The sequence below is a fragment of the Motacilla alba genome, chromosome 3, assembly GCF_015832195.1.
Source record: "Motacilla alba alba isolate MOTALB_02 chromosome 3, Motacilla_alba_V1.0_pri, whole genome shotgun sequence".
NCBI lineage: Eukaryota > Metazoa > Chordata > Aves > Passeriformes > Motacillidae > Motacilla > Motacilla alba.
This window is the reverse complement of record NC_052018.1, coordinates 108,505,074-108,529,307: the sequence shown is the minus strand read 5'-3', so window position 1 is coordinate 108,529,307 and position 24,234 is coordinate 108,505,074. Positions and strand designations below refer to the sequence as shown.

The following is a 24,234-nucleotide window of genomic DNA, read 5'->3' as shown; positions in this document are numbered from 1 at the left end:
TCCTTTCCCTTCCAGAAGCCTCTGGGTACTGCTGAGGGACAGGTACAGGAGGTAAGTGATGTAGTCCAGGAGAAGGGGGGTAAGGAGAGGGTAAATCAAGACATAACTTGTACCAGGGAAGGTAACTGGAGGTGAACGAAGCCTGAGCCCTGGCTCTGCCCTTTACAGGTGAAAATGGGAAAGATAAAGTGTGTGTTGCTGGGGTTGTGGAGCAGACAGACCCATGAGTGGTGAAGCTGCCTTCCCTGTTGGCTGGAGTGGTGACCTTTCCCTCCTCTCTAAAAGTGTCACTGGCATAACCTACCCTCTCTGCCGGGTGATGCTCACTTCAGTAGCCAGTGCCTGTAGTGGCTTTTCCCCTATACTTAACCTTTGTTTACACAAAACTTTACAGGTACCCGCTCTCGGCAGGCAGGTTAACGTTGGGAATTCCTTCAGCTGCTCAGTGTGGTAATCAGTGACTCTGTGTTTCTCTGCAGCGCTTGCATCTCAGCGAAGATGTGGCTGGGGCAACTTTCATGGCAGCAGGAAGCTCTGCTCCCGAGCTGTTCACATCTGTCATAGGTAAGGAGCCCTGCTGCTGCTTCCCAAAACCTGCACGCTTCCCTGGCTGTTTTCAGAGCTGAAATGGGATTGCTGTGTGCCTGCGAGGTTTGTTATAACTCTTCCTGGGCACACATGGCACTGGCTGTGGGGAGTCCTCACCAGGTGAAGTGACTCTGGGAGTACTGTTATCTCACAGCAGGGTCTGGATGTGATCCTGCCAAGCCAGGACCAGTGGGCACTTTACCCATAGCTGCCCATTAGCCAGGCTTCACCTACAGCATTATCCTCTCCTGTCCACTTTCCTGTCCTGTCTGCTACGCCAGCTCCAGGGCCCAGTGGGAAAGGATTTCCCCTAGATTTCCCTCTCTGGTACCCTGGCACACTGTTCATGTCCTCAGTGGCAGCTTCTCTGCCATCACCTCCCCTCTGGTTAGTCTTCCAATGCCACTTTTCCCTGGAAAAGCCAGAGTGGGGAGGAGAAGAAGATTTGAAATGCTTTCTTACAGCAACAGGTTGGTCAGAGCATCACATTTCCAAAGCAGCTCTCTGCTTTTGGGAAGTGTGATTCAGCTGTTCTTAAGTGTGCAAAACCTGGGAAACTCTCAGTGCCCCCACAGCAGTGGGGAAAGGGGACTGCAGGCTGCAGGAAAGGGGACTGCAGTGTTACAAAGTGATGTTCTACCTAACCACATTAGGAGGGTGAAGTATTCCTGCAGTCTGACTCACCCACATCTCTGTTGGTGGGGGATCGTCAGGGCAGCACCTGGGAGGGTACGGGGGCTCTCCATCACTGAACAGAATCAGTTCTCAGCTCAGATACTTTGTCTAGGAGACACTTGTCTTTCAGTCACAGCTACCAGATGCAGAGCACGAGTTAATTCACGCAACGCTGTGTGCTCTGCAGAGGTCTGATTGCACGAGCAAAGCCTTATCATTTGGGAACTTAAATTGGACCAAGTTGGAATTGTCCTTTGGTTAAGGGTAATGCAGTACCAGGGTGAAAATAAAACCAGATTCCTTCAGGTGACTTAGAGAAGCCCTGATGGTCATCAGGATCATTTTCCTGCTGTGGTGTAACCTGCCAGGTGCCGTGTGTCAGTTGGCAGGTGAGTGCTTCTGTGTTTCTGAGAAAAGGATGAAGTTGGAAAAAATACGTGAACTGCACTGGCCAGTTTACGTATGGCCAGATAAATAGTGTTGGAACCTTAAAAGCAAGAGGTGAATTTAAACAGACTGACAGCTAGCAGGAGATGGAGTGTTATTTTTAGGCCAGCTTCCTAAGGAAAGGACTTTGTGCAGCACTGTGATGCATGTGTCTGTCAGTTCATCTCCCTCACCATTAACCTCATTGGCCAATTTTAACCAAATTTGACAGAAGAGCTCTGAAAAAAGCTTGTAGCATAGCCCCATAACTCATCCTGAGAGGCATCACTTGGCTTGTGAGTAGCTGTGGCCAGACAGCTCTGAATCATCTCCAGCTTTTACTGAAGCTTCATCCCTACTGAAGCCAGTTGAGATGGGGATATGGGAAGGACCAGAGTACTGTTCTGGGAATATTTTATGTGAGACAGTTTCCTGCGGATTTGTGTCCCACCAGCTGCTACCATGAGCTTGCAGTGTTTTGTGGTGTGTATTGCCATAATGTTGGGTCACAATACCAGGAAGTCAGTAACTTGGATGTGCCTGAGGTGCTTGGTTTCCATCACACAATCCATCCAGGTCCCATCAGAAAGCAACTCTCTGCAGTTTGCCTAGTACCTGCCTTTAGATTCATTAATAGGGTGTGTGAGGTCTGCAATTCTATGTGAAAAAGTCAGCTCTTTCCCATTTACACAGCTTCCCTTGAACTTGTTTTTCAGGTGTTTTTATCACAAAAGGAGACGTAGGCGTTGGAACCATCGTGGGCTCGGCTGTATTCAACATCCTCTGTATTATTGGTGTGTGTGGGCTTTTTGCAGGACAGGTAAGAGCATTTAATGATTCCTTACAGTTCTTGCTTCACCCTGTGCCTTGGCTGTACTGCAAAATCAGACGCCAGGTTCACCACCTCGCCACAAATTTCTCCGGCTTTGCTGTTTTTAATAGGGCCCTGTGCTGTTCCTCCTGCATTTATGAAATGAAAAACAGAACAGCAAAGGTCGGCTCAGGCATTTTGAGCTGCTCAAGGTGTGTGGGTGGCAGAGGAATAAATGTTGGTTGTTTGCTCCTCGTGTAGCTTGTGACTGCTCTCCAGCATGTCAAACCGCTCGTGACAACACAAGCTGTTCATCTGAAATTAAAGCAATTATGTTGTGAGATGTGAGCTGCTGTCTGAATTGCAGACGTGATTGACTGTATAATTAAATACCTGAATCTGCATTTACCTTCGCACTTGCCAACATGCCAAGTATTTTTACAATCTCATAAATGTTCTCTGGTGTGTTACTGTGCAGACTTATTTGTAAAGAGGAGAAGCAGGGTCATGGTACCAGCACAGGGCAATGGGAGAAGAACTGAGGAGAAGAGACCTGGGTTAGTCAGGAAAGCATGCAGAGAGATGGGGTTTTCCTTATGATCCGGTTCTGTTTTCATTATCAAGGAACTTCTGCAGGCTGAAGGTGAACATTTTGGGTGTGAGGAGGCCTCAGGATAAGGTCACAGCAGTAGTTTTTAACCACCCACGTGTCCTGATTTGCATGCAACATGCAGCTGGCAGCTACAGATGCTCAATGTGTCAGTGGTTCTGCCGTAAAAACCCACTTAATTGAGGTAAATTTTTAATGACCAAAGCCTTCCCAGGGCATGAGGCTCTGCTCCCCAGAGGTATTCTCCTGTCATCAATACGACTTCTTCTCAGGCTGCTTTTTTCATGCAAATGAAGGTGATTAACTGTCTAGCAGTTAATGATGGCAGAGGAGCCAATTCTGATTTTTACTCTCCACAGTATTGATTGCATGCTTCAAACCTGCTAAAAATGGCTACAAACCACAGCTTTGGAAAAGGCCTGCTAGAGTTTGGGGCTTGACAGAGAATGTCAGTCTTCTCGAGAGGCCTTGTTCAGGTGGGAGATCGTTGTTTCAGAAGGATAAATCACAGCCAAAGTGCTCTTGTAAAACGTCTTCAGCCTTTCAGCCCTGGTAGCTTTCAGAAGTTCAAATCATCCTAAGCATAGTCTGTGAGTTTCTTTCAAGCCAAGCATTGAGATTTTGACTGCCTTGCCCCATCTTTGTTTTCCTTGAGACTCTGCTGATGATTTGTGTGTGGTTTTGTCAAGTCACATAAGCTCTCTTTGCTGCAGTCTGACCCTCAGAGGGTGGGTGAGCTGCTGGAATGATTGACGTCACTGTGTGGAACTGTGATTTTAGTGAGCAAAGAAGAAATTTCAGTGTTGATAATTGCAATGTTTTAGATAAAACTCTGGATCAGTTTATGCTTTTCATTGTTTCCCAGCCTTTCACCAAAAAGTCATTCCCTCTTAGTGGTGTGATTCATCATTTGTTTTGTGTTAGTATGAGAAGGAATTTGGTTTTATTGTCAACAATGTCTCTACAGAGGCACTAACATAGGTGGTAAATTTGGTTGTTGGTGAGATTTCTGTTCTGCTGGGGACCTGGATCTCAGTAGTGAGTTCTGGCTGGTTGTTGGTCAAAGCTGCTTGCTATGCTCCAGGATTTTTTCTTTGAGCTCAGACCTGTGGATTGAGCAGCTGGAGCCCTCAGATTTTCAGATGTATTGCTCGCGGGCTGGGAATCCCAGAGGTCAGACCTGCAGGGGCCTTCTCCTTCGTTTCTGAAAGCCTTCTTTGGGTTTGGTTTTAATTTTATTTTTGACTGGTAAACAGTTGAATTGTTAAATACTGTCCAGCCCTCTCCAGGATAAGTTTTATTTTTAAATTAGGTTGTAGTTTGTATGTGCCGTGTTGGATGTATTCTTCTTTGGCCTAAGAAAAAACTGGGTTTGGTTATGTGCACCGTGTTTAGAAAAAGAAACAAATGCACAGCCCCAAAAAGCTGGTATGCATTTGCTGGAGCACCAGCCCTAATTGTTTATTCTTCCAAGCCTTTACTGGCTGTATGCACACACTTTTCAGAATAAATCAGAATAAGCATCCCACTGCTGGAACAGGAGAAGGGAAGCGTGCCCACGCCTCTGTGCGACACTGCACACCTAAAAAAGGCATTGAAAGAGCATTGTGAAGGTTGAAAGTCAAACACTGTAAAGTTAGAAAATAGCAGTGTGAGGGTTCCCTGTGCACCCTTAATTTGCCCCCCCGGTGTGCGTGCGTTATTATCCAGGCTTTAATTACGGAGTCTCTTGCCGGGTTCTCCACGGGCTCCCTGCCTCCCTCTGCACACAGAATGGACTTTGCTCACTTAATGAGCAGATATTCAGGATTTTGTTTTCTCTTATTGTTCACTCTTGCCCTTCTGCCTTATTTACCAGGCTCTATTCAAGCCCTGTTCCAGCAGCAGAATTATTAATTTCCTCTTGAACTTCTGCCGATCTCGGCGCTATTGTATCTGAGCAGTTGATGAGCAGTTAATTAATCTTCCCCAAACCTCTGTGAGATGAAGGGATGCTTTAAAGATGGGGAAACAAAGCACAGAAAGATTAAATAAAAAAGAATAACTTGTCTTTTTAGGGGCCAATTAGAGCTGGCACAGGCCTGCTCTTTCCCCTGGTGCATCGCATTCTGTGGCATGCTCGTGGGTCTTGGCTCCAGGTGCTGCTCCTGCTGCTCCACAGGGCTCTCCGTGCTGGAAAGCCTTGGTTTGAGTGGCCATGTCGGTCTCCACACAGCCCAGGTCTCCTTGGGAGCATTCAGCTCCTTGAGCCATATGAGCCCCTCTTCTCCTCACTCCTGCTTCCTTCCACAGGGCACCACACAGAATGCCTCTGTCCTGAGCCCTGCCCTCATCCCTAGGGCTGTTCTTGTCTGGAGCTAAGCAAGTGACTTAACTACATCTCCTAACATTTAGTGGTTGCTCTTGCCAGTGTGATGGTGATGGTGTTCCTTCTCATCTCTCCCCCTCCAGCTCTGGATGCCTGAGAGGAAAGCTTTCATCAGATTCCTCCCTTGGGTAATGGATCCACCCATAGCTGCTTTCTGAGCATCCAGCTTTCTTCCATTGGTTTTGATCCCTTTTCCTCTCTCCAGTCTTCTGCTCTATGTCTCCTTCTCCTGGCTAATGTTAGCCATGCCAGGGAGGCACCTCTTGAGATACAGGAGTCTGCTCTGCAGCCAGGGAAATTATATTTTCTACTGTTTTCATCTCCTCCAGAGATTTTAGATTGGAGGAAGTAAAAAAGAGACAGTGGATGCAGGCTGCCCGTGTCTTTGATGGCCAGATAAGAACCATCCCCTAAAGGCTGGATTTTCTAAATTAGCATCCATGCTCTGAAAATCAGAGCTTTCAAATATAGCTTAATCTGGACCTCTGAAGAAGCAGAAGGACTTCATGTCTGGTGTGTGTTGAGGTGTTTGACCAAGGCATGTTTGGAGAGAGAGCTCAAGTTTTCCCCGTGGATAGTGAATGCTGCCCATGTGCCTGTGGCAGTGAGCCTTAGAAGCTCCTCCTGCTTTTTTCTTGCAGCCTGTTGAAATATTCTGCATAGCATTCACACCCAGAGGATTTCTCTTATTTCATCCAGGCAGTAGATGCAACTTCTAAGCTGTAGATGGTTTCAGTATATGGAAATATGTTAGGAGCTCTTCTCATTCCCCACTTGCCTGTGCAGTACAGATTGGATGTGTCTGCAGCTGTTTCCTCCTATGTCCCTACACCTTGGACACCAGCACTTCTCCTTGCAGGTAGGCAGCTGCTAAGGCACATAACCCAGCTGTTGTTTTTTAGCTGCCGTGTCTGCTTTGCTTCCTTCTGGCAAAGGGGGAAAGAGGAGGTCAGGGAACACTGAGGGAAAACGAAATGGCAACAGATGCAGCCCTTCAGTCAGTAGTCCAGCAACATTGACGGGAACACAGGCTGGATAGCAGCGAGGAGGCTGCTGTCTGCATTGTGATGGATTGCATCGGGCTTTTTCCATGCTTGCAAGCCAGCTGTGTATGGGGAGCTTGACCTTAGCCTGGGGTCTCCTCCAGGCCTTGGTTGTGCTGTCCTGTCTTCTCTCACGCTCATATTTGTGCTTCTCAAGCTCTCCCCTCCTTCCCCTGCCCTCTCGCCGTCCTTGGCGGCAAGGACGCGGCATTCTCGGAAGCTGTCCTTGCTTAATTCAGCTCTCATTCAGGCCAGCACAAGCAGAGTTTGTTCGGTTTTGGACATTTCCCCCATCCAGATTCATCTTGTTTTCACAGCTCTGCTGCTCTCTCCTCTCCATCCTGTCCTCCCAGCACTGACCCACAGCGTTTTGCAGTGTTGCAGAGGAGGCTGATGTGAGAGCAGTATAACCATGAGTTGCAAGTCACTCCAGCATTACCATGTAATTTTGAATGTGCATGGCTTGATTTGTTAATTAGTATTTAACTGCTGTTTTTTCGGTTGAGTCCAAGTTTCTCTATTTTATCTATCCCCAGAAATAGACAGGCTTCTCTGGGTGGAGCAGGGGACCAGGAATGCTGGCTTCTGCCACAGATGCTCTTCCAGTTACTGGTTCTGTCAAGGGGTCTGGTGGGTGGCGAGGCATCATTCCTCAATATACTGGAGCAGAAAAGGATGACTGTGACTGCCTGACCTGCCTTCTTCTTTTCCAGTGGGATTCTTTTACCTCAGGAACTAAACTTAATTCAGCAGGCTCTCCTTTGTCCAGGTCACAGAACCCTTGTGCCAGCCGAGGTGCCTCTAGGAATTAATCAGCTGCCATGGGTTATGTCAGTGGAAAATACGCCTGTGTTAGGCATGTTGACCAGGACACTAAAGAGAGTTTAATAACCTCGTAGAATGTTTTTTTAATGAAGCAACTGGGACTTCTGTAATCTGTTTTACCCCACTTCTGCCATTCAGCCAGCTTGCATGCCTCTTAATCTTTTAAGCTTTAATTTCACTCACAACTCAGACTGCAGCCATTACTGACTTTGGGCTTTATGATTGCACTCATGAGCTTTTTTATTTTCTTCTCCTTGACTGTGGAGAAGTTTTAAAAGGTGAGAGTTGGAATCCTGTTGCTTTTTCTTCATTGGTCTGTGAACATAGGTGGAAAACATGTAAAACTCTGGGGAAGTAGTTAAAGGAGAACTTAGTGCCAGCTGTTGGGACTGCTCACTGCTCTCAGAGCTCAGGGCACGTTGGGGTTTGGCGCTGGCAGCGTTTTATAGCGACCATGACCTGGTCTTTCACTGACAGGGCTGTGTTGCAGATGTGGGACAGACTAATAGGTCAGACTAAAGCAGTGCAGAAGCCAAGGCTGTGGTCCTTGGGTACCTAAAGCTGCTGGCATGGCTGTGGTGTGTCAAAGCCCACGTACAGGGAAAGCAGGGGATGATGCAGGATGCTGTGGAACATCAGGTGGTCTGTAAGGTGCCAAGACTGCAGCCAGGACAGAGAGGTGTGGATGGAGTTTCAGGATAGAGAGGTGCCATTAATTCAGAGATGCTGCCCAAGGCAATCAGAAGAGTTGTAAATGGATTCCTGTCAGCATCAAACCAAGGCAACTTCCTAATTGTCACAAAAACCATCACCATTTTCGGTTAATTTTTCTCTGTCAAAATTGACACGCAGATCAATACTGTGGATGTACCATTTGTAGGATATTTTATCAAATCACTTATAGTGTAAAAGCAAGGGAGATAATAAAATCTGGTTTTTACTTCTGGCAAGGACTGGCCAGTCTGAAGAGACCAGGAGATGTTTACTCTGTGCATGTCTTCCTGTCTACAGCTATCCTTGAATTCTGCTGTGGATCTTGTGGTCCAGCAGAGGCCTTGGGGTCCTGCTGCCTCAGCACTGTGGGAATCTGAGCTAAAGAGACATGCTGGTCCAAATAACTCATGGATGATTATAACCACCAGTTGAGCAGGGAAATATTTCTGGCTTTGTCCTGAGGTTTGGAGAGTGTCCACTGTTTCCATTCTGAGAATGTCACATAGACTGATTGCTGCAGCAGTGATGAAAATATCAAGAGAGGCCTAAAAAAGCGAATATTCTTGGGGAAGTAATGAGAATAGATGGAGTTGGTGCACAGTGTACAGACTGGGAGCCAGAGTGACAACTGAGCTCTGCAGAGAATGGCAAACCAGAGGTGGAGTTAGGGGGCTGGTAATTCGAAGGAGGCTTTCCTCACAGCAGGTCCCTTAGATCATGGCTGCTTTAACTGCCTGAGAGAGACGGATTAGGCCTGGATGTTTCTTTGGCCTGACCTGTGCTTGTATTTGGTGCTTTGCTGAAGCTGGGAGTTCTGGTTAGTATCGGTCAAAGCCTTGAGCAAGCCCGAATGCTGCATCATGAGACCCTGGGGCCTTTGGCCAAAATTATGGTCTGGAGACTGAGCTGGGTACTTGTAATGTCCTGGGATATTTGGACACGACCATGGGGTATAGAGGAAGTGTCACTTAGTCCAGGACATCCTGCTGTGCTGTCAGTCCCAGCACAGGGCCCTCTGGTTGATGCTGACTGGGGATGTGGGATCAGGACTCCTGCTGTGCTGGGAGATGGCACCTCTAGGATCCTCTTGGACCTGCTTGGCTGATTCTCTGTCTGAATTATGGATGTGTCAAAAGTGCCACCAGGAACCCACCACCCTCCAAACCATACCAAGTCCTCTGTGTGTCTCCCAGGAAACATGCAGAGGCTCCACAATGGCTTGTTGCTGACAGCCACAGGTGGATCTACAGCCTAATTTAATGTAAAGATGAATACAAGTAAGGCACTGTCACACTCTCCCATTAATCTGTGATGCTTCACTGATACCTTGACCAGTGAGAATGAGCAGGCAGGTGGCCAGGTCCTTGGAATTACCTGAGCTGAGCAAAATAATCAGCTGCAAAGTGTAAAGGCAGAGCTTGTGCCCTGATACCTGAGGTAGAGCCGTTTTTATTTCTGTATAATTCTGAATCCATAAGACATGGATTAACTGCAAACTATGGCCAGCCTGATTCCTTGAAAATCTGTCCCAGATCTCCACCTGAGTTCACTGCTTCCTGCAACAGTGGCCAGCAGTTGGTCGTTTCTCTTGCTTTGGCATGAGATCCTGCTATGTTACCACGGGACTGATTTGAAATTGCATTGAGGGTTTGCAGAACAGGAGTGTCAGGAGCACAGCCCTTTCTGGAGGGGACCCCAGTAGGCTTCAGAAGGCCCCTCCGTGGCTCTGAGGGCAGCTCCTGCCAACCAGGAGCAGCACGTGAGGAGGTTCCCCAGCCCAGCTGGCTGCAGCTCACCCAGAGGGCTGACACAGCGCGCTGCCAGACGGCTCTTGTGGGCCAGGGGCTTGCGAGGGATCACGGCGAGCAGCAGCTTTTCAGGCAGCACAGACCAGCGCTCGAAGGCCAGATCCCTGCATCTGCTAGGGTGGTGTAAGAGCTTCCCTAATCACTTCTGTGCAGTCCACATCAAAGAGGGGCAGCATGAGCACTGACCCAGATTCTCTGCTTCTGGATGCCTTTTGACAGTGGTGGATTCACTGCTGGCACATCTCTGTTGACCTCCATAGACTCTTACGGCTAATCGCTTGCAGGGATTGTCTTTAATCTTTTGACACCCTAGTCCAAGCATTCCTGCCTCTCCATATCAGCAAATTAGGTTATTAGCTCTTAATACCTCAAAATCTAGACCTTCTGTGCCAGAGGGTAACAGAAACAAGATTAGGGAGATTGCTTCCAAAGCCTAGCATTTCCCAGCAGTGTTAGTAGCTGATCAGCGCTTGAGAATGTCAAGCAAAGAACCGGCCATGAGATGAGGAAAACCCTCTAAACAATTCAGAGTGAAGAAGATCCCTGAAGAACATGCTTCCCCTGGAAGTTTAGCAGCCAGAATGCTCAGGAGTGCACATGCCTCTGGACTCCTGCAGCAGGAGTGCAGACATCCTTGCTGAGGGAGCAGCAGCCCTGTTCTGCCACATGTGCTTTGTCTCGGGCCTGTTGCTGCTGTGGGCAGAGCAGGCTGGAAAACAGCCAGCTGGGTGGCCTCTGGTGATGGACATCTCCTGGGAGGGAGAAGAGCTTCCATGCTCCTAAGAGCAGAGAAACAATTTGGATGAGCAGAAGAGAGAAGGGGCGGTTTTACAGAGGATAAAAGGTGAAGTCCTAGGATGAGGCGTGGGGCATATTGCCATGGAGGTCCTGGTTGGTTGCCTTGAGCCAACTTCAGTGCTACAGAAAGCAGACACCAGTGTCTGATTTTAGGGGAGATTTTCCCTCTGGTGGCTGATCTCTGCATGTGTGCCAAGTGGAGGAGGTGGTGTGTGCTGCATAGGGCCACGGCTTCAGGAGTTACAAACCTCAGAAATCAAGCTAGAACTGAGAAAACCTTGATTTTTCTGCTCTCCAGCCCATCAAAAAGGGAAGTAAGCATTCTGAGTAGTAAATTTTATATGTAGGATTTTGCAGGGTGAAAGTTTACCTGTGAGAAACCAAGTAGCTGTTGTGGGTAAGTTTACACTTAGCAGTGATGCTGTAGCATGCAGGGGAGCAGGCTTGTGTGGAGCCATCAGGGGATGCTCTCGTGCAAGCCTTGACTTCAGAGCTCTTCTTTTCAGCTCAGCTGAACTGTGTTCAGTCCCCACTAAGTGGTCAAGGGATAGCTAAGAGGCACTTGTCTGGTGTTTGGATTTCAGGTACTCACTTCAACAGCAGGAAACGTCACTGCACTGACAATCAGTGGCTCTACAAATGCCTCCTTATGCTCAGCTCCTGCAGGACCAGCTCGCTGCTGGGTTACAATATGACAGTATTGCTGATTTAAAACTCAAATTTGATCATGTTTTTACCCAAGCTGATTCCTTTCCTGATTTCTTTTCTGCCTTGCTGATCTGTAGTTTCGGTAATTTCCAGCATGTCAAGATTTATGTGGAGTCCTTGGTGCCTGCAAGGCACAATTTAGGCCTTCAGGAGCTTGGTAGTTCTGCCTCAGGATGTGGTTCTGACCAGCAGGCTGAGAGCTGCCATTGCTCTCAGTGCTCATGAGCTCCTTTCACATGGATCAAATGGTTGAGAAACTTCAACCATTTGACTTGGGCCCTAAAGATGTCTGAGGTGACTTGGGCCCTAAAGCTAGGTAACTTGGGCCCTAAAGATGTCTGAGATTTAACTGCCTGACAGTTATTGCATCAGGGAGACCCACTCTGATGTCTGTGAAATGTGAGCAGCCTGTACAGGTGCCAGGCATGAGCACATTCCCCTACAATCTGATCTGGAATCAGCACCAGGGTCCTTGTGATTCCCACAGGATCTTGATCTATCAGTTCTGTGCTGTAGGTCCCTGCTAGAAAGCTGCATTTAGGTATCTGGATCTCACTGTGCTCATTCAGGTGCCTGAGGAAAATTCCTTGGGAAAATATTATCCTGCCCCTTCAGGATCATTGTAGAATATCAAAGAGGAAGACTAGCTTGACTCCTTGTAGCCAGGCACCTTGCTTTCACTGGTGTGCTGTGCTGCATGGTGACACCCCTTAGGCCAGGGACAGAGGTTATGAGACAGAGCCTTTTCCTGTGGGGGCTGTCCTGTGCTTCAGAAACGTGACTTCTGTGTGCAGAGCTGAAGCCACAGCTGTAAAATCCCCATCAGCATCCATGCTGAGGCAAGTGCAGAGGACCTTAAGCAGCATCCTGAAAGCTGAGTGGAATAATGTCCAATCATTCTATAAGCTTTCTTGCAAAATTTACTCAATCAGAATGAAGGGGCATACTGATGAAAAATGTGAGATTTAACTGAGGATCTCGGAATAGAATTATGAACCCAGCTCCATGTTCCTGCATTTGGAAATTTCCATCAGAAAGCATCTCCATTTATCTATGTCTGTGTGCCTTGAAATGTATTGTCAGCTGGTAGAAATCTGGTTTGACCCAAGGGCTTTAAAAGCCTGCTTTTTTGCTTCATGTAGGTGTTTTTAACATGTAAATGGTTGCATAAAGAGACTTTACACTGGGCATAAAATATATCAATTTTCTAGAAAACCATGCTACTAAGAGACTGTAGAGCTTTTTCAGGTATAATGGTCAGTATCTTTTTACAGCATTTGTTTCATTAGCAGTTTTGCAAAATTCAATATTAGAGAAATTTGGAACACTATTTTTGCTGACACTGAAATAGAACTGAAAATGATACTGTTCATGTGACTGAATTCATGCACAAGTATGACTGGAGGGTACAGTCAGAAAATTAATGTATATGTTCAGATCCAAATCAGTGAAAATTAACCATCTCCCATCTTCCTCCTTCAACTTTACACCTTTGAAGGATGTGATCCAGAGTGTTTGAAATGCACTCCAGAACTGGGAAATACAGATGTGGGGAGAAGCTTCTACTGAGGGGACTTCCTAGAGCTGCAAAAAATAGAATCATATTGAAGATGTTACCTCCACATAACTGCTTTTAATCTGTTCTTTTGAAAAGTATTAATGAAATTAAAGATTTACTTGTTCACTGGTATTTTCTTCTAAGATCTGAGTTGCAGGCTCGTGCAGCCTGCAGGGAGAATTCTTCCTCATTTCTGTGGCTTTGGAAAGTGTCAAGTGACACGAACTACACAGTGATCCCTTTTTATTCTCCATTGCGTACAAATTACTGGGTTTTGTTCGTAACACTTTGCTGGAGTGTTGACTTGAGTGTTTGTCCCAAAACCTGTGTAGATGCACACAGACTGCATGGGGACACACAGCCCAGCGTGGGGGACAGCTGAGTCTGCAGGTAGTTCCGATGTGGCGGTTCCTGTCTCCCTTCAGCTGTTCCCCCAGCAGCCACAGAAAGTGTTTCCTGTCTTAGGCCTCTTCCTCCAGTTCCCAGAGTGTGTGGGGACAGCTCCCACAGAGTGACAGGTGGCACCTGGGCACACTCTGCTGGTGTGGCAGTCGTGCTGGAGGGAGCCCAGCTGACAGCCTGTCTTTGCCTGTTTCTCCAGGTTGTTGCGCTGTCGTCGTGGAGTCTCCTGAGAGATTCGATCTACTACACGCTGTCTGTTGTTGCACTCATCGTGGTAAGTTTTTGGAGGTTGTTCATCTGAGGGAGTCCACATCTACTGCCACCTCTAAAGGGAACCTGCCATGGTGTAACAGTCGTGTAGCTGACAAGATCCCAGCTCGAGCGCTCACGGGAATGTCTGTTTGTGGAAAACTGCTCGTGGTCTCCCTGGTTCTGCTGGGAGGCTTGGCCCGAGGGCAGGAGATGGAGGAATGTCTGGAGAGCCCAGAGGGAAAGCTGGGGCAGGATGTGGTTGCCCCAGGCAGACATGGGGTGCAGAGCTAAACCCACGTTCTGAGCCTCCGGCAGCCCTGCAGTGGGTGGGCCAGTGCTCTCCTGGCCTTCAGGACTTCCTGAAATACATGTCACTAACCTGTAAGGAGGAAGCACTTGTGCCCAGAGGAGAGACATCCTGAACAGCTACTACAAAACGTTTAGATTAGTTTTCCACACATACCAGGGGCAGGTTCAGTGCATGCTGACAGCAAGTCCTCAATAAAAGCTACACTTTCAGCAATTCTTAGTGCTGTGCCTATCCTGATTTTCATCAAGCTCAGAAGATGCTCCAAATCTCTCAGAACTGGGCTATCTGGTGAAAAAATTTTGGCACAAGAGGTAAATAAAGACACTGCTATCATTTTAGCATTACCTTTGCAACCAATACCAAACAGTGCCAGGAAATGTATAAATTGAGTTTTCAGGTAGCAGTGCATATCTTTTTTTTCCCCCCACTCTAGCCTAGTACCCTAGATTCCCTAAGACAGGAAGAGTGATTTTGGGAGGTTGACTTCCTTATGTCAGCAAGAAGGGGACTTTAGAGTCAGAAGAGAGTCGCTTGCAGTCTGGGTTACTTTGGTTAGTGTGTTTCAGCAGTGGGTTTTGGTTTGTTTCCTGCTGAACAAGCCCGTGTTTCCAGATATACTCTGTAGCTGCAAAGGCCTCTCTCTGCCTTATCCCAAGGAGGGGATCTTTCTCAACCTGTTTGTACTTTTATTCCCCGCACTGCAAGGCCACCCATTTTGTACCTGGTGAAGAATAACTCTTCTAGATAATTACTAGCAATGAGCTGCAAAACAAAAAGCTTTTGTTTTGTTTTGTTTCGACAGCTTGATGGTTAACCTCTTAGAAGATGCTTCCGTGCTTTGTATGCAGGGATAATTTTTCCATATGAGGGCATTGAAACTTCTCTGCAGCTGGAATAGAGTCATCAATCTTGAAGAATTATATTGTTTGTAGAAGTTTGTTCTCATGGTGTTTTAAACAACAGCCTGTGGTGCTGTGTTAAAAATTGCACTCCACTGGTATCTTTACTAATCATAAATACACCTGAGGGGAAATAAATATTCCTTCCAATGCTGAGATACAGCAACTTTAAAAAGCTTGATTCTGTGCTGGGTAAATCAATATGACTTTGTCTCTGTTTGCACCAGAAAAGGAAGTACAAAGCTGTTGTAAGAATCAGAGCAATATAGACTCACCTGTTTGCTGCTCCAGGCCATTTAATGAGAGAGTGAACTCTGAACCGCAGAGCTTAGAAGTGGATATAAACCATATTTACTGTACTTAATTCATCTTGATTCAGCCCTATGATTTTTTTTTAACTTAATAATAATATTACAATGCTACCTGGTCTTCTAGTAGAGTTTGGCAAAACTTACTCCTTATTCTCTTGAAAGGAAAAAGATGCATGTGTATCTTAACTTGAAGGGACATGGGCAGAGTCATTAGAGGCAAAATTGAGATGGCTGCTATTTTTAGTCACAGAAGTCACTGCACACTCTTTCACCTCTCATCACACCAAAACATTGTAACCTAAAACAGGCCTTGTCAGATTAGATCACAGTGACGGGGAACTGTAATTTACAACGTTTTGTGGTCATGTTTTCTTCCAGTAACCAGTGTTGCCTCGTGCCGGCTGTCATACAGGAGTTGCTATTTATGGCTGTATGGCCAAGGGGAAATGTTCAGTGTGCTTTCGGGGCCTCGTTCCTTTTCCCTCCTGTTTCCCTGGGGCACAGCCGTGGATCTGTGATCCCTGGTGCGGGCACGCGTTTCCCTGCTGGTGCTTTGGAAGGGCTGAATGGATCACAGCCTGTCACTGAGGCCAAGAGGGCTGCATGCAATTCCAGCTCCAGCCTCCTGTGGAGGCAGCGGCATCGCAGGCCCCCTCTGCATCCATCCTGCTGCGGCGGGAGCAGAACTGGAGGCACGGGGAGTAGCAGGGCTGGCGGAGCACGGCAAGGGGAAGGGCCTGATCACAGAGCACAGCAGCCACTGCCCCTGTGAGCCTTCAGGCATTGCCAGTGTGAGCCTTCAGCCATTGCCAGTGCAGCCCTTAAGCTGCTGCCAATGTGGGCCCTTCCCTCACCCCCTGCCATGGTGCTGCTGCTTCCTTCACAACCCTCACCATGGCGCTGGTTCTCCCTTGACACCCCTCACCTAGGCACTGGTCCTCCCCTCATGCCCCTTCACCATGGCTCTGATCCTTTCCTCACGCACCTTCCCTCACACCCCTCAGCATGACATTGGTCCTTCCCTCACACACTTTCCCTCACACCCCTCAGCATGGTGCTGGTCCTTCCCTCACGCACCTTCCCTCACACCCCTCAGCATGGCGCTAGTCCTTCCCTCATGCACCTTCCCTCATACTTCTCAGCATGGCGCTAGTCCTTCCCTCAGACCCTTTCCCTCCCGCCCCTCAGCGTGGCACTGGTCCTTCCCTCACACTCCTTCCTTCATGACCCTTCGCCATTGCTCTGGTCCTTCCGTCACACCCCTTAGCATGGTGCTTCTCCGTCCCTCATGCACCTTCCCTCACATCCCTCATCATGGCGCTTGTCCTTCCCTCATGCACCTTCCCTCATACTTCTCAGCATGGCGCTTGTCCTTCCCTCACACCCCTTCCTTCATGACCCTTCGCCATTGCTCTGGTCCTTCCGTCACACCCCTTAGCATGGTGCTTCTCCGTCCCTCATGCACCTTCCCTCACATCCCTCATCATGGCGCTTGTCCTTCCCTCATGCACCTTCCCTCATACTTCTCAGCATGGCGCTTGTCCTTCCCTCACACCCCTTCCTTCATGACCCTTCGCCATTGCTCTGGTCCTTCCCTGACACACCTCAGCATGGCGCTGGTGCTTCCCTCAGGGAGGAGTTGGATCCCCAGCACTGTTGGGGAAGCCACAGTGCCTGTCCATCTACAGGGTGCCAAAGGGGCTGTCAGTAGCCTCAGTCAGCTGGGGTGATGGTCACCCTCAGCTAATGGGAACAACACCCTGGGCCCAGCAGGACACAGCAGCAGCTGCAGAGCTTGCTGTGGATCTGCTGGTGGGTCACTTGGTGTCCAGCCAGGAGCTGGCAGGGTGGAGGCCATGTCCAGTGAGACGGCCGGGTGGATCAGAGGGGTGCAGTCCTGTCTCTGGCTCACCACTGCTTTCCCTCTAACTGCTGCACAAGGATCCAGTAGCATTTGGGAAAGGAGTACCTGCTAGCCTTGACTAGGTGAGAGAAACTAAGGGTTAAGAAGTTCAAAGGCTTGGCAGGAGGGCAGTGCCAAAATACACCTGAGCTTGATGCCATTGCCACGAGCCCTGGCTTGCTTTACTCTGTCCCCTGCCTCAGGTGATGTGTTGTTTTCAACTGTGGTTTTGTGTATAACGTGCTATTTTAAAATCTTTTCTCCACAGTTTATTTATGATGAAAGAGTTTCCTGGTAAGTGAATCCGTTTTCTTTTCATTTTTTTCTGGTTATACCACAAAAGTTGCCATAATTAGTGTTTATGAGAAGGAGAAAGCTAAAAAGTTCTGCAGGGCAGCTATTTGCTGCTGTGTGAGAAATGTCAGCACAAGATGGGCTAGAGTAACTAATTTTTTGAGCTAGAGAAGAAAGCCCAGGAGAATCAGACTGTTCCTGGTACAGTGGCAGCAGTCAGTGCCCTCTGCATGCCCTGCAGCAGTCTGGGGATGACAGTGTGCTCAGCAGAGCTGTGGGTGTGCAAGAAGGAGCCAGTCAAGCAGTCATAAATGAGTGTATAGTTGGATTTTTCATAATTTAGTGAATGGCCAGTTAAAAGAAATTTTTAAAAAATTTCATATTAATGTGTTGAAGACCAGCACAGTAGGTATGGTAGTCTAGGAGGCCTGCAGATACTTTTCAGTTGCTTTGGTCTCAAAGGTTTTGTTTCTGACATATCCCAGAGGTGATGTGGTGACATCTGGAGGTGACAGTGGAGGTGACAGCGTTGGCTTTGGTGTCACTCCCAGCTGCTGTCATTTGGATTACAAGCACTAGGGAGCGTCAGGCTGCTTGGGCTGGTGTTTTCTCTCACTGACTCTTGCCCATTTCAGAGGCAGGTTTCAAACACCCATTCTTGACAATGGCTTGGTTTTCTTTGTTGATTTTTTGTGTTTTTTTTTTTTTTACCTGAAATTCACTCAAAGGCCAGTTGTATTTAACTGTGGTCTAAAAAAGAAGCCCAAAACACAAGACAGAAGCTGAATGTTGAATCTTAAGAAGCAGGGAATGAGACATTGATATAGTTAGTGCAATATCTCAGTATCCTTGTGGAGAAAATGTTCCATGAGTTTAGCATACCGTAGTTTGATAATGGATGATTTCCACAAGGACTAGCAGTTTGCCATGGGGAACTAAGCAGAATACAGCATTTTGGACAGTGAAAAAGATCACCTAGAAATAAGTTCTAAAAGTCCTATTGTAATTTGTTTCACACAATTTTCATTATTCCATTGGTTTGGCACAGAAACAGCAGAGGGGAAAAACCTATCAGTATCTAATCAGCAGTTTGACCTGCTGCCTGCTGCATTCTCAGCACTCATGCAGCAGCAGTAGTGGCAGAGCAGCTGGGAGTGACACCAAAGCCAACGCTCAGGTTGTCTCAGCACAATTGGCTTTACAAAGCCCAGCGTCCTGCTCTACACTCCTGCAGGCAGAGCAGGGTGGCTGCTCCTCTCCCTTGGCCACATCCCATGGTTATTGTCCTTATGGAAGTGTTGGTGGTCCTTGGGTGTGCGATTTGCTCACTGAACTCTCCTGGGTTTTGTCACGTGTTCTTAGCTGACAGGTCAGTTTGGCCGAGTAAAATCACTGAAGTCAGGAAAACAAAGGAGGCACCATGCATGGATGTGTGAGCCATTTCTTTGTGCATCCCTTTTTTATAGAGGAATGTTAAGGCAGCCCAGGAGGGTCAAGCCTTTCTGAATGCTTGTGGTATGTCAGATGAGGGAGTGGCTGAACAGGAGCTGCTGATGTCATGCCCTGCTCTGATGTGTTTGTGTTGCTCTTGTTTCCAGGTGGGAGTCCTTAGTCTTGGTGCTGATGTATGTCATCTACATCTTTATAATGAAGTAAGTCAAATGTGCCCTCAGCTTCTCTAAATTCAAAGGCTCCTTGCTCCCCTTGTCTCACCTAGCCCTTACAACAAGAAGAAAAAACAGCCTCCAGTTCTGCCAGAGGAGGTTCAGCTTGGCTATTAGGGAAAATTTCTTCACCAGAAGGGTTGTCAGGTGCAGACACAGGCTGCCCAGGCCAGTGGTGGAATCACTGTCCCTGAAGGGGTTTAAAAGATGTGCAAATATGGTGCTTAGGGACATGGCTTAGCGGTGGGCTTGCAGTGCTGAATCAACATTGGACTTGATGATTGTGGAGGTTTTTTTCAACCTAAATTGTCCTGTGAATCTGGGCTTTACGGATCGCATCCTGACCAAGGCTAATGCAGCAAACCTGTGGTAGAGCAGAGACCTGCATCTGTCCTCAAGTCCCACCAAAACAGTCTCTTCTGACTTCACTTTAGCATCCCTACTCAGAAATAAGCAGGAGTGAGATTCCAGTCCACTTTTCATGGGTGTGAAGCTCTGCAGCAGTTCTTGCTTGCCTGGAGATCCATGTAAAACTACGGCACTGTCAGCAGTGATTTTCTGAGCATCTGGCCTGTGTGACTCCTTCCACACAAATTCTTGCCAGTAAAACTGGTCTGTTCTGCTGTTTTGTTCACCTCCTCCTGTCTTGTTTTCAAAAGCCAGTGGAAAGGAAACCCAGATTCAAACTGGAACATTCAACAAAACCTTCCAGCTGCCAAACACACCAGTGGTCTTGTCTCCACAAGTAAGACTAGAGATTTGTTTTGAAATGATGAATAGGGTAATATTGTGAGAGCAGCTCTCAGTGAGAACAGCAAAACACTCAGGCTGGCTGAAGGGAACACAAGTCAGAATTTACCTATTAATTAGAAATTTTGACATAGAGGGTAGCTTTTTACTCTTGGAACAATTAACTGACCAGCAAGACAGTTGTAATGTGTGCAATTTTTTTCCCTAAAAATAGAATTGTAATGTGAACAGGCTTTTCAGACCCATTTGGATACAGCTTGAAAGGTTGCCAGCCCATTTAGGGACCTCTGCCAGGTGTTGAAAGGGGTCTACCCTTGCCTCTGAGTGTCGTGGGGAGAGCCTTGGCTCATATTTGTGTCAGCTCCCAGATGCTCCAAGAAGCAAGAATCATTCCCCACCCGTGTCAAAGTTGAGATGAATTTAGCATAAGGTGTTGTGTTTCTGGGTTGAGTCCTCCCAGCAAAATAATGCTGATACTCAGGTGTGATTGTGTGATAAAAAAATATACTTGGATGATGGGAGGCGAAGATTACTCATGATACAGAATATTCATCACACCTAACACATAAACATGCATGTCATTCAAGATCCATGGCTTCTGTCTTTCATAGCCTTCTGGGTATAGAGAGATTGTGTGATGTACAATTTAGCTGGAGCTCTGGGATCCTCCTTAAATCCAGAGGAGTTTACTTCCCTCCCTTAGCTGTATTGCACAGGATACAAGGCTAGGAAAAGAAGACTCTCAATAATTAAAGGTACATCCTGAGTTTGTTTCATTTGTGCAGGTACAACTCAACCATACATCAGTTCTTTGAGAGGAAGACAAAAAACTCTGCAAATATGGTGAATGGCTTAGCAAGTAACGCAGAGATGGATGACAACAGCAACTGTGATGCCACAGTGGTGTTACTAAAGAAAGGTAACTGTTCCAGTAAGTCACCCTATCGCTTGCATCATTCTGGGTGTTCTCTCCCTGCTCACACGGTGGGAACTGCTGCTCTTCTGTAAGCCACAAAATAGGAGGGGCCAGGTGGTCCTTTTGGAACCCCTTTCCCAGATGGGGGACACGGTGTGGTGATGCCAGCCACCACAGCCTATGCCACTGGAGGTGGCTGAGGCCTCCTGTGGCTGATTCTTGCTGCCTGGTCAAGTTGCTTGGCTGCAAGGACTCCTTCAAGCCCAGGGGCTGCTTATCTGGCCTGTTACAGCCATTTTAATTCCTCCTGTGGGTTCTGTTACTCTGCACTGAAGTTGCTCATTTACAGCACGTCCAGTTAAATTTAACTCTACTCCAAAGGGACATCAACTGAGTAAGAAAAAAGGCCCTACTTAGACCAGTGTACACTTATCCCCAGTGAAGGAAGGGTGGGGACTCTGTGTGGGCCTGGGTACTGTGCTCTTACTGCACATGCCGGCTTTACCACGCCCAACTTTTCCATGTAAGTGGTCTTTAAGGGTGTTTGACTTTGGCTGAAATCTGTTCCAGTTTGACTTTAGTCATGATCATGTATAAAAAATGGTTGTATTCCTTCAGCTTAAAAAAAAATTCGCCCATCCCATAGCTCAGCAGTTGTTCAATGTCTGCATTTGCAAGGATGTCCTAAAAACTCTATTCACAGTGGATTTATTTTGTCTTTAAAACAGTCAACAAGCATGTGCTGTATCTGCTTGGGATGTATATGTACTCGTTCTCAGGAATAACACTTCCCCTTTTCCTGAGGCACTGACTTAGCCTGAGAAGAAGCTCCATCTTGTCAAAATCAGTCCTGGCCTCTGACCACAGATGGGCTGCCTCTTTTGTTTAGCTAGTCTATCAATAAACCCCAACCAACCAACCAACCAAAAATAGGTCTCTTTTCCTGCAAATGGAGCTTGAGAGGCATAGTCTGTATACAGCAAGCAGTTAAACATGAAATGTATTGGGGTTTATTTGCAGCAGCAGATGAGTCTGCCAGCTCTCAGTTATGGGCCTGTTGCAGAGGGAAGGCTGTCAGCAGTGCTGTGCACTCTGATTTGAGGAAGCTGCTTTTTTGGGGACAACTCTCTGTCGCTTGGAGCACGCCACAGCAGAACTTTGCTGGCAATTCTGTACCAGGAAAGCTGGATTGGGAAAACTCAGTGAGCACAAGCTCAGGCCTTGCACATGCAACTTTACCCAGTGGGATTTGGTTTAAATGTTCCCACAATGGGTTTTTTGCATACTCTGCTGATAACTTTTTGATTTGGGCACTTGTGGTTACTCACACTGGCCCAGGAAGGAAGACGAAAGGGTTGCTTCATCTTCTTGCAGATTGTTCCTGTATTTTTTGGGGACTGGGCTACAGGAGGCCTGGAGAGGCAAGTGGTGCTGCTTTGTGTCCCAGCCAGGGGTACAGGGCCACCAACAGCACCTGTTGCAATGGGGTGCCTGGGGGTTTCAGACACTGTTTGTCTTCTGAGGCCTTTTCTGAAACCTTTTCTGAACAGAGGACCAGAAAGTCTGAAACAGAAAGATTTCTATGTTTGGCAGTTTTTCCAGGTGCCATTCAACACGTGCCAGTGTGGAAAAACTCACAAGGCAAAGCTGTAAGCTGTGTAGTTGGTTTTTGTTGTTGGTTTGCATTTTTATTTCTTTAATATGGAGGAGCTCACATATCTACCCTACTCCATGGAAGCCTCAGTAGGCAAAAGAAAGTAACATAAAGGCCGAGGTGATAGTCTTCTGTAAGACTAGCAGTGATGGTTAAAAATGGTAATGCCACAAAACATTGGCCAGTGTTTAACACTGGTTTTAATAAACCTGTGCAGAAGTGTATTGGATAAGGCCTCAGGTTACCCTGCAGTCCTGGCACAGAAATCACAGCCCAAGGTGTCATCCAGGTGAAGGAAGGATGAACCCCAGAGGCAGTGGGCATCGGCACTGTGCTCCAGGTGGAGCACAGTCCAGGGACCGGCCTCTGTCTCCCTGTCCCTTTGCTCCCACACTGTGAATTGCTCTGGCACAAGCAGTGGCAGTTCCCAGCCATGAGCTGCAAGCCCAGGGTGCGGGAATGTTCTTTTCATTTGTGTTGGTACCTTGCAGGAACACAGCAGTGGATGAGGACAGTATCCCCACAGAAGTGCAGGTTGCAACTGAAAGTCACTGCCTTGGTGGGATAGCTGCTGTTGAAGCAGTGGTGTGCTAACACAGACCTGTGATGAAGTGTGCAGAGCAAATTTAATTCTCTGTAAGGAGCATGAGTGGTCATACTATGTTGACAATTCATTTAAAACCAGGAATGTAAGGTGTGTAGAAGGCAGAAATTAAGGACAGATGAGGCCTATTTTGAACGGTATAGCTGAAGGAATGATTCTTACAGAGAAATTCTGGAACCCTTGGGTTCATTCTTCTTAGAGCCACATAGAGCAGAAGGAGAGACTGCTGGAAGACGGCCTCAATTTGTTTTTGTTCCTTGGCTGCAGGAAATTTCCACCGTAAAGCCTCAGTGATCATGGTTGATGAGCTGCTCTCTGCCTACCCACACCAGCTTTCATTTTCCGAGGCTGGGCTCCGGATCATGATAACCAGCCATTTCCCTCCCAAAACACGTCTCTCCATGGCCAGCCGCATGTTAATCAATGAGGTGTGTCTTTTATCTCCCCCACCTGCCCTTCTCCTCCCGAATCTGCATTTTCCTGTGGCAGTGTTTAGCTTGAAATGCACCTCTGGTGTTTCTTCTGGATCCCTGATAGCGCTCTCCCAGATTTTATCCTTCTGGCACTGACTTCACTGAACGTCCCTTGCTCTCTGTGCCCATGGAGATTTTAGCAGAGGTGGTTATGCAGTTATGTTACATGTATCTATTGCTCACAGGAGGTGTCCCCTGCATAGATCTGTTTAATAATATGGTACTACTCCGAGACTGCACTTAGTGTGTCACTTGTCTTGGAGTACTCCTGGAGTCAATTCCACAGCCACTGGACCTTCTCTTGTAAAAGTTGTACATGTGAGATTTTTCTAGTGGTCTGCAAGTAAGCATCACATTGTACCTGTTGAAAATCATTCTTTTTGCTTTTAAAGATAAATTTTTAAAGACTTCTACACACCTCTCTTTCTCTGTTCCTCCCTTTTGCTTAAAAAACCCTCAAATTTAGAAAAGTCCTGCTTTTCAGCAAGGCTGCCTTTATTTACAGAGACAGAGGCTGATCAACAGCAGGACTTACACCAACGGTGAGTCAGAAGTAGCAATCAAAATCCCCATCAAGCACGTGGTGGAGAATGGAACAGGCCCCAGCAACTCTGCTGAGCGTGGCGTGAACGGCACGCGGCGCGACGAGGACGTGGCCGAGGCCAGGAACGAGAATGAGAACGAGGATAACGAGAACAACGAAAACGATGAGGAAGAAGATGATGACGATGACGACGACGATGACGACCATGAAGGGCCGTACACACCTTTTGACCTCCCCAGTAAGTAAGCGTTTGTGTGGTGTTTGTTTGGATATGCTGGAAAGCATTGCGGATGGATGTAGAAGTGTCTCTGAGAGCTTCCATCAGC

General features: G+C 47.4%; 1 protein-coding gene across 2 annotated transcripts in view; it reads left to right on the top strand.

Annotated features, from left to right (window-relative positions):
• The window catches only part of SLC24A3 (solute carrier family 24 member 3), a 112,925-nt gene that overhangs the window by 66,067 nt on the left and 22,624 nt on the right, over nt 1-24,234 (top strand). The window contains exons 5-12 of one of the 2 annotated variants that reach the window (XM_038133170.1): nt 480-564; nt 2,406-2,509; nt 13,534-13,608; nt 17,278-17,303; nt 18,902-18,955; nt 20,503-20,648; nt 23,159-23,319; nt 23,870-24,146. In XM_038133170.1, the coding sequence (XP_037989098.1) occupies nt 480-564; nt 2,406-2,509; nt 13,534-13,608; nt 17,278-17,303; nt 18,902-18,955; nt 20,503-20,648; nt 23,159-23,319; nt 23,870-24,146 (928 nt within the window). The remainder of the gene's footprint in view (nt 1-479; nt 565-2,405; nt 2,510-13,533; nt 13,609-17,277; nt 17,304-18,901; nt 18,956-20,502; nt 20,649-23,158; nt 23,320-23,869; nt 24,147-24,234) is intronic. The other variant, XM_038133171.1, reaches the window with a different exon arrangement.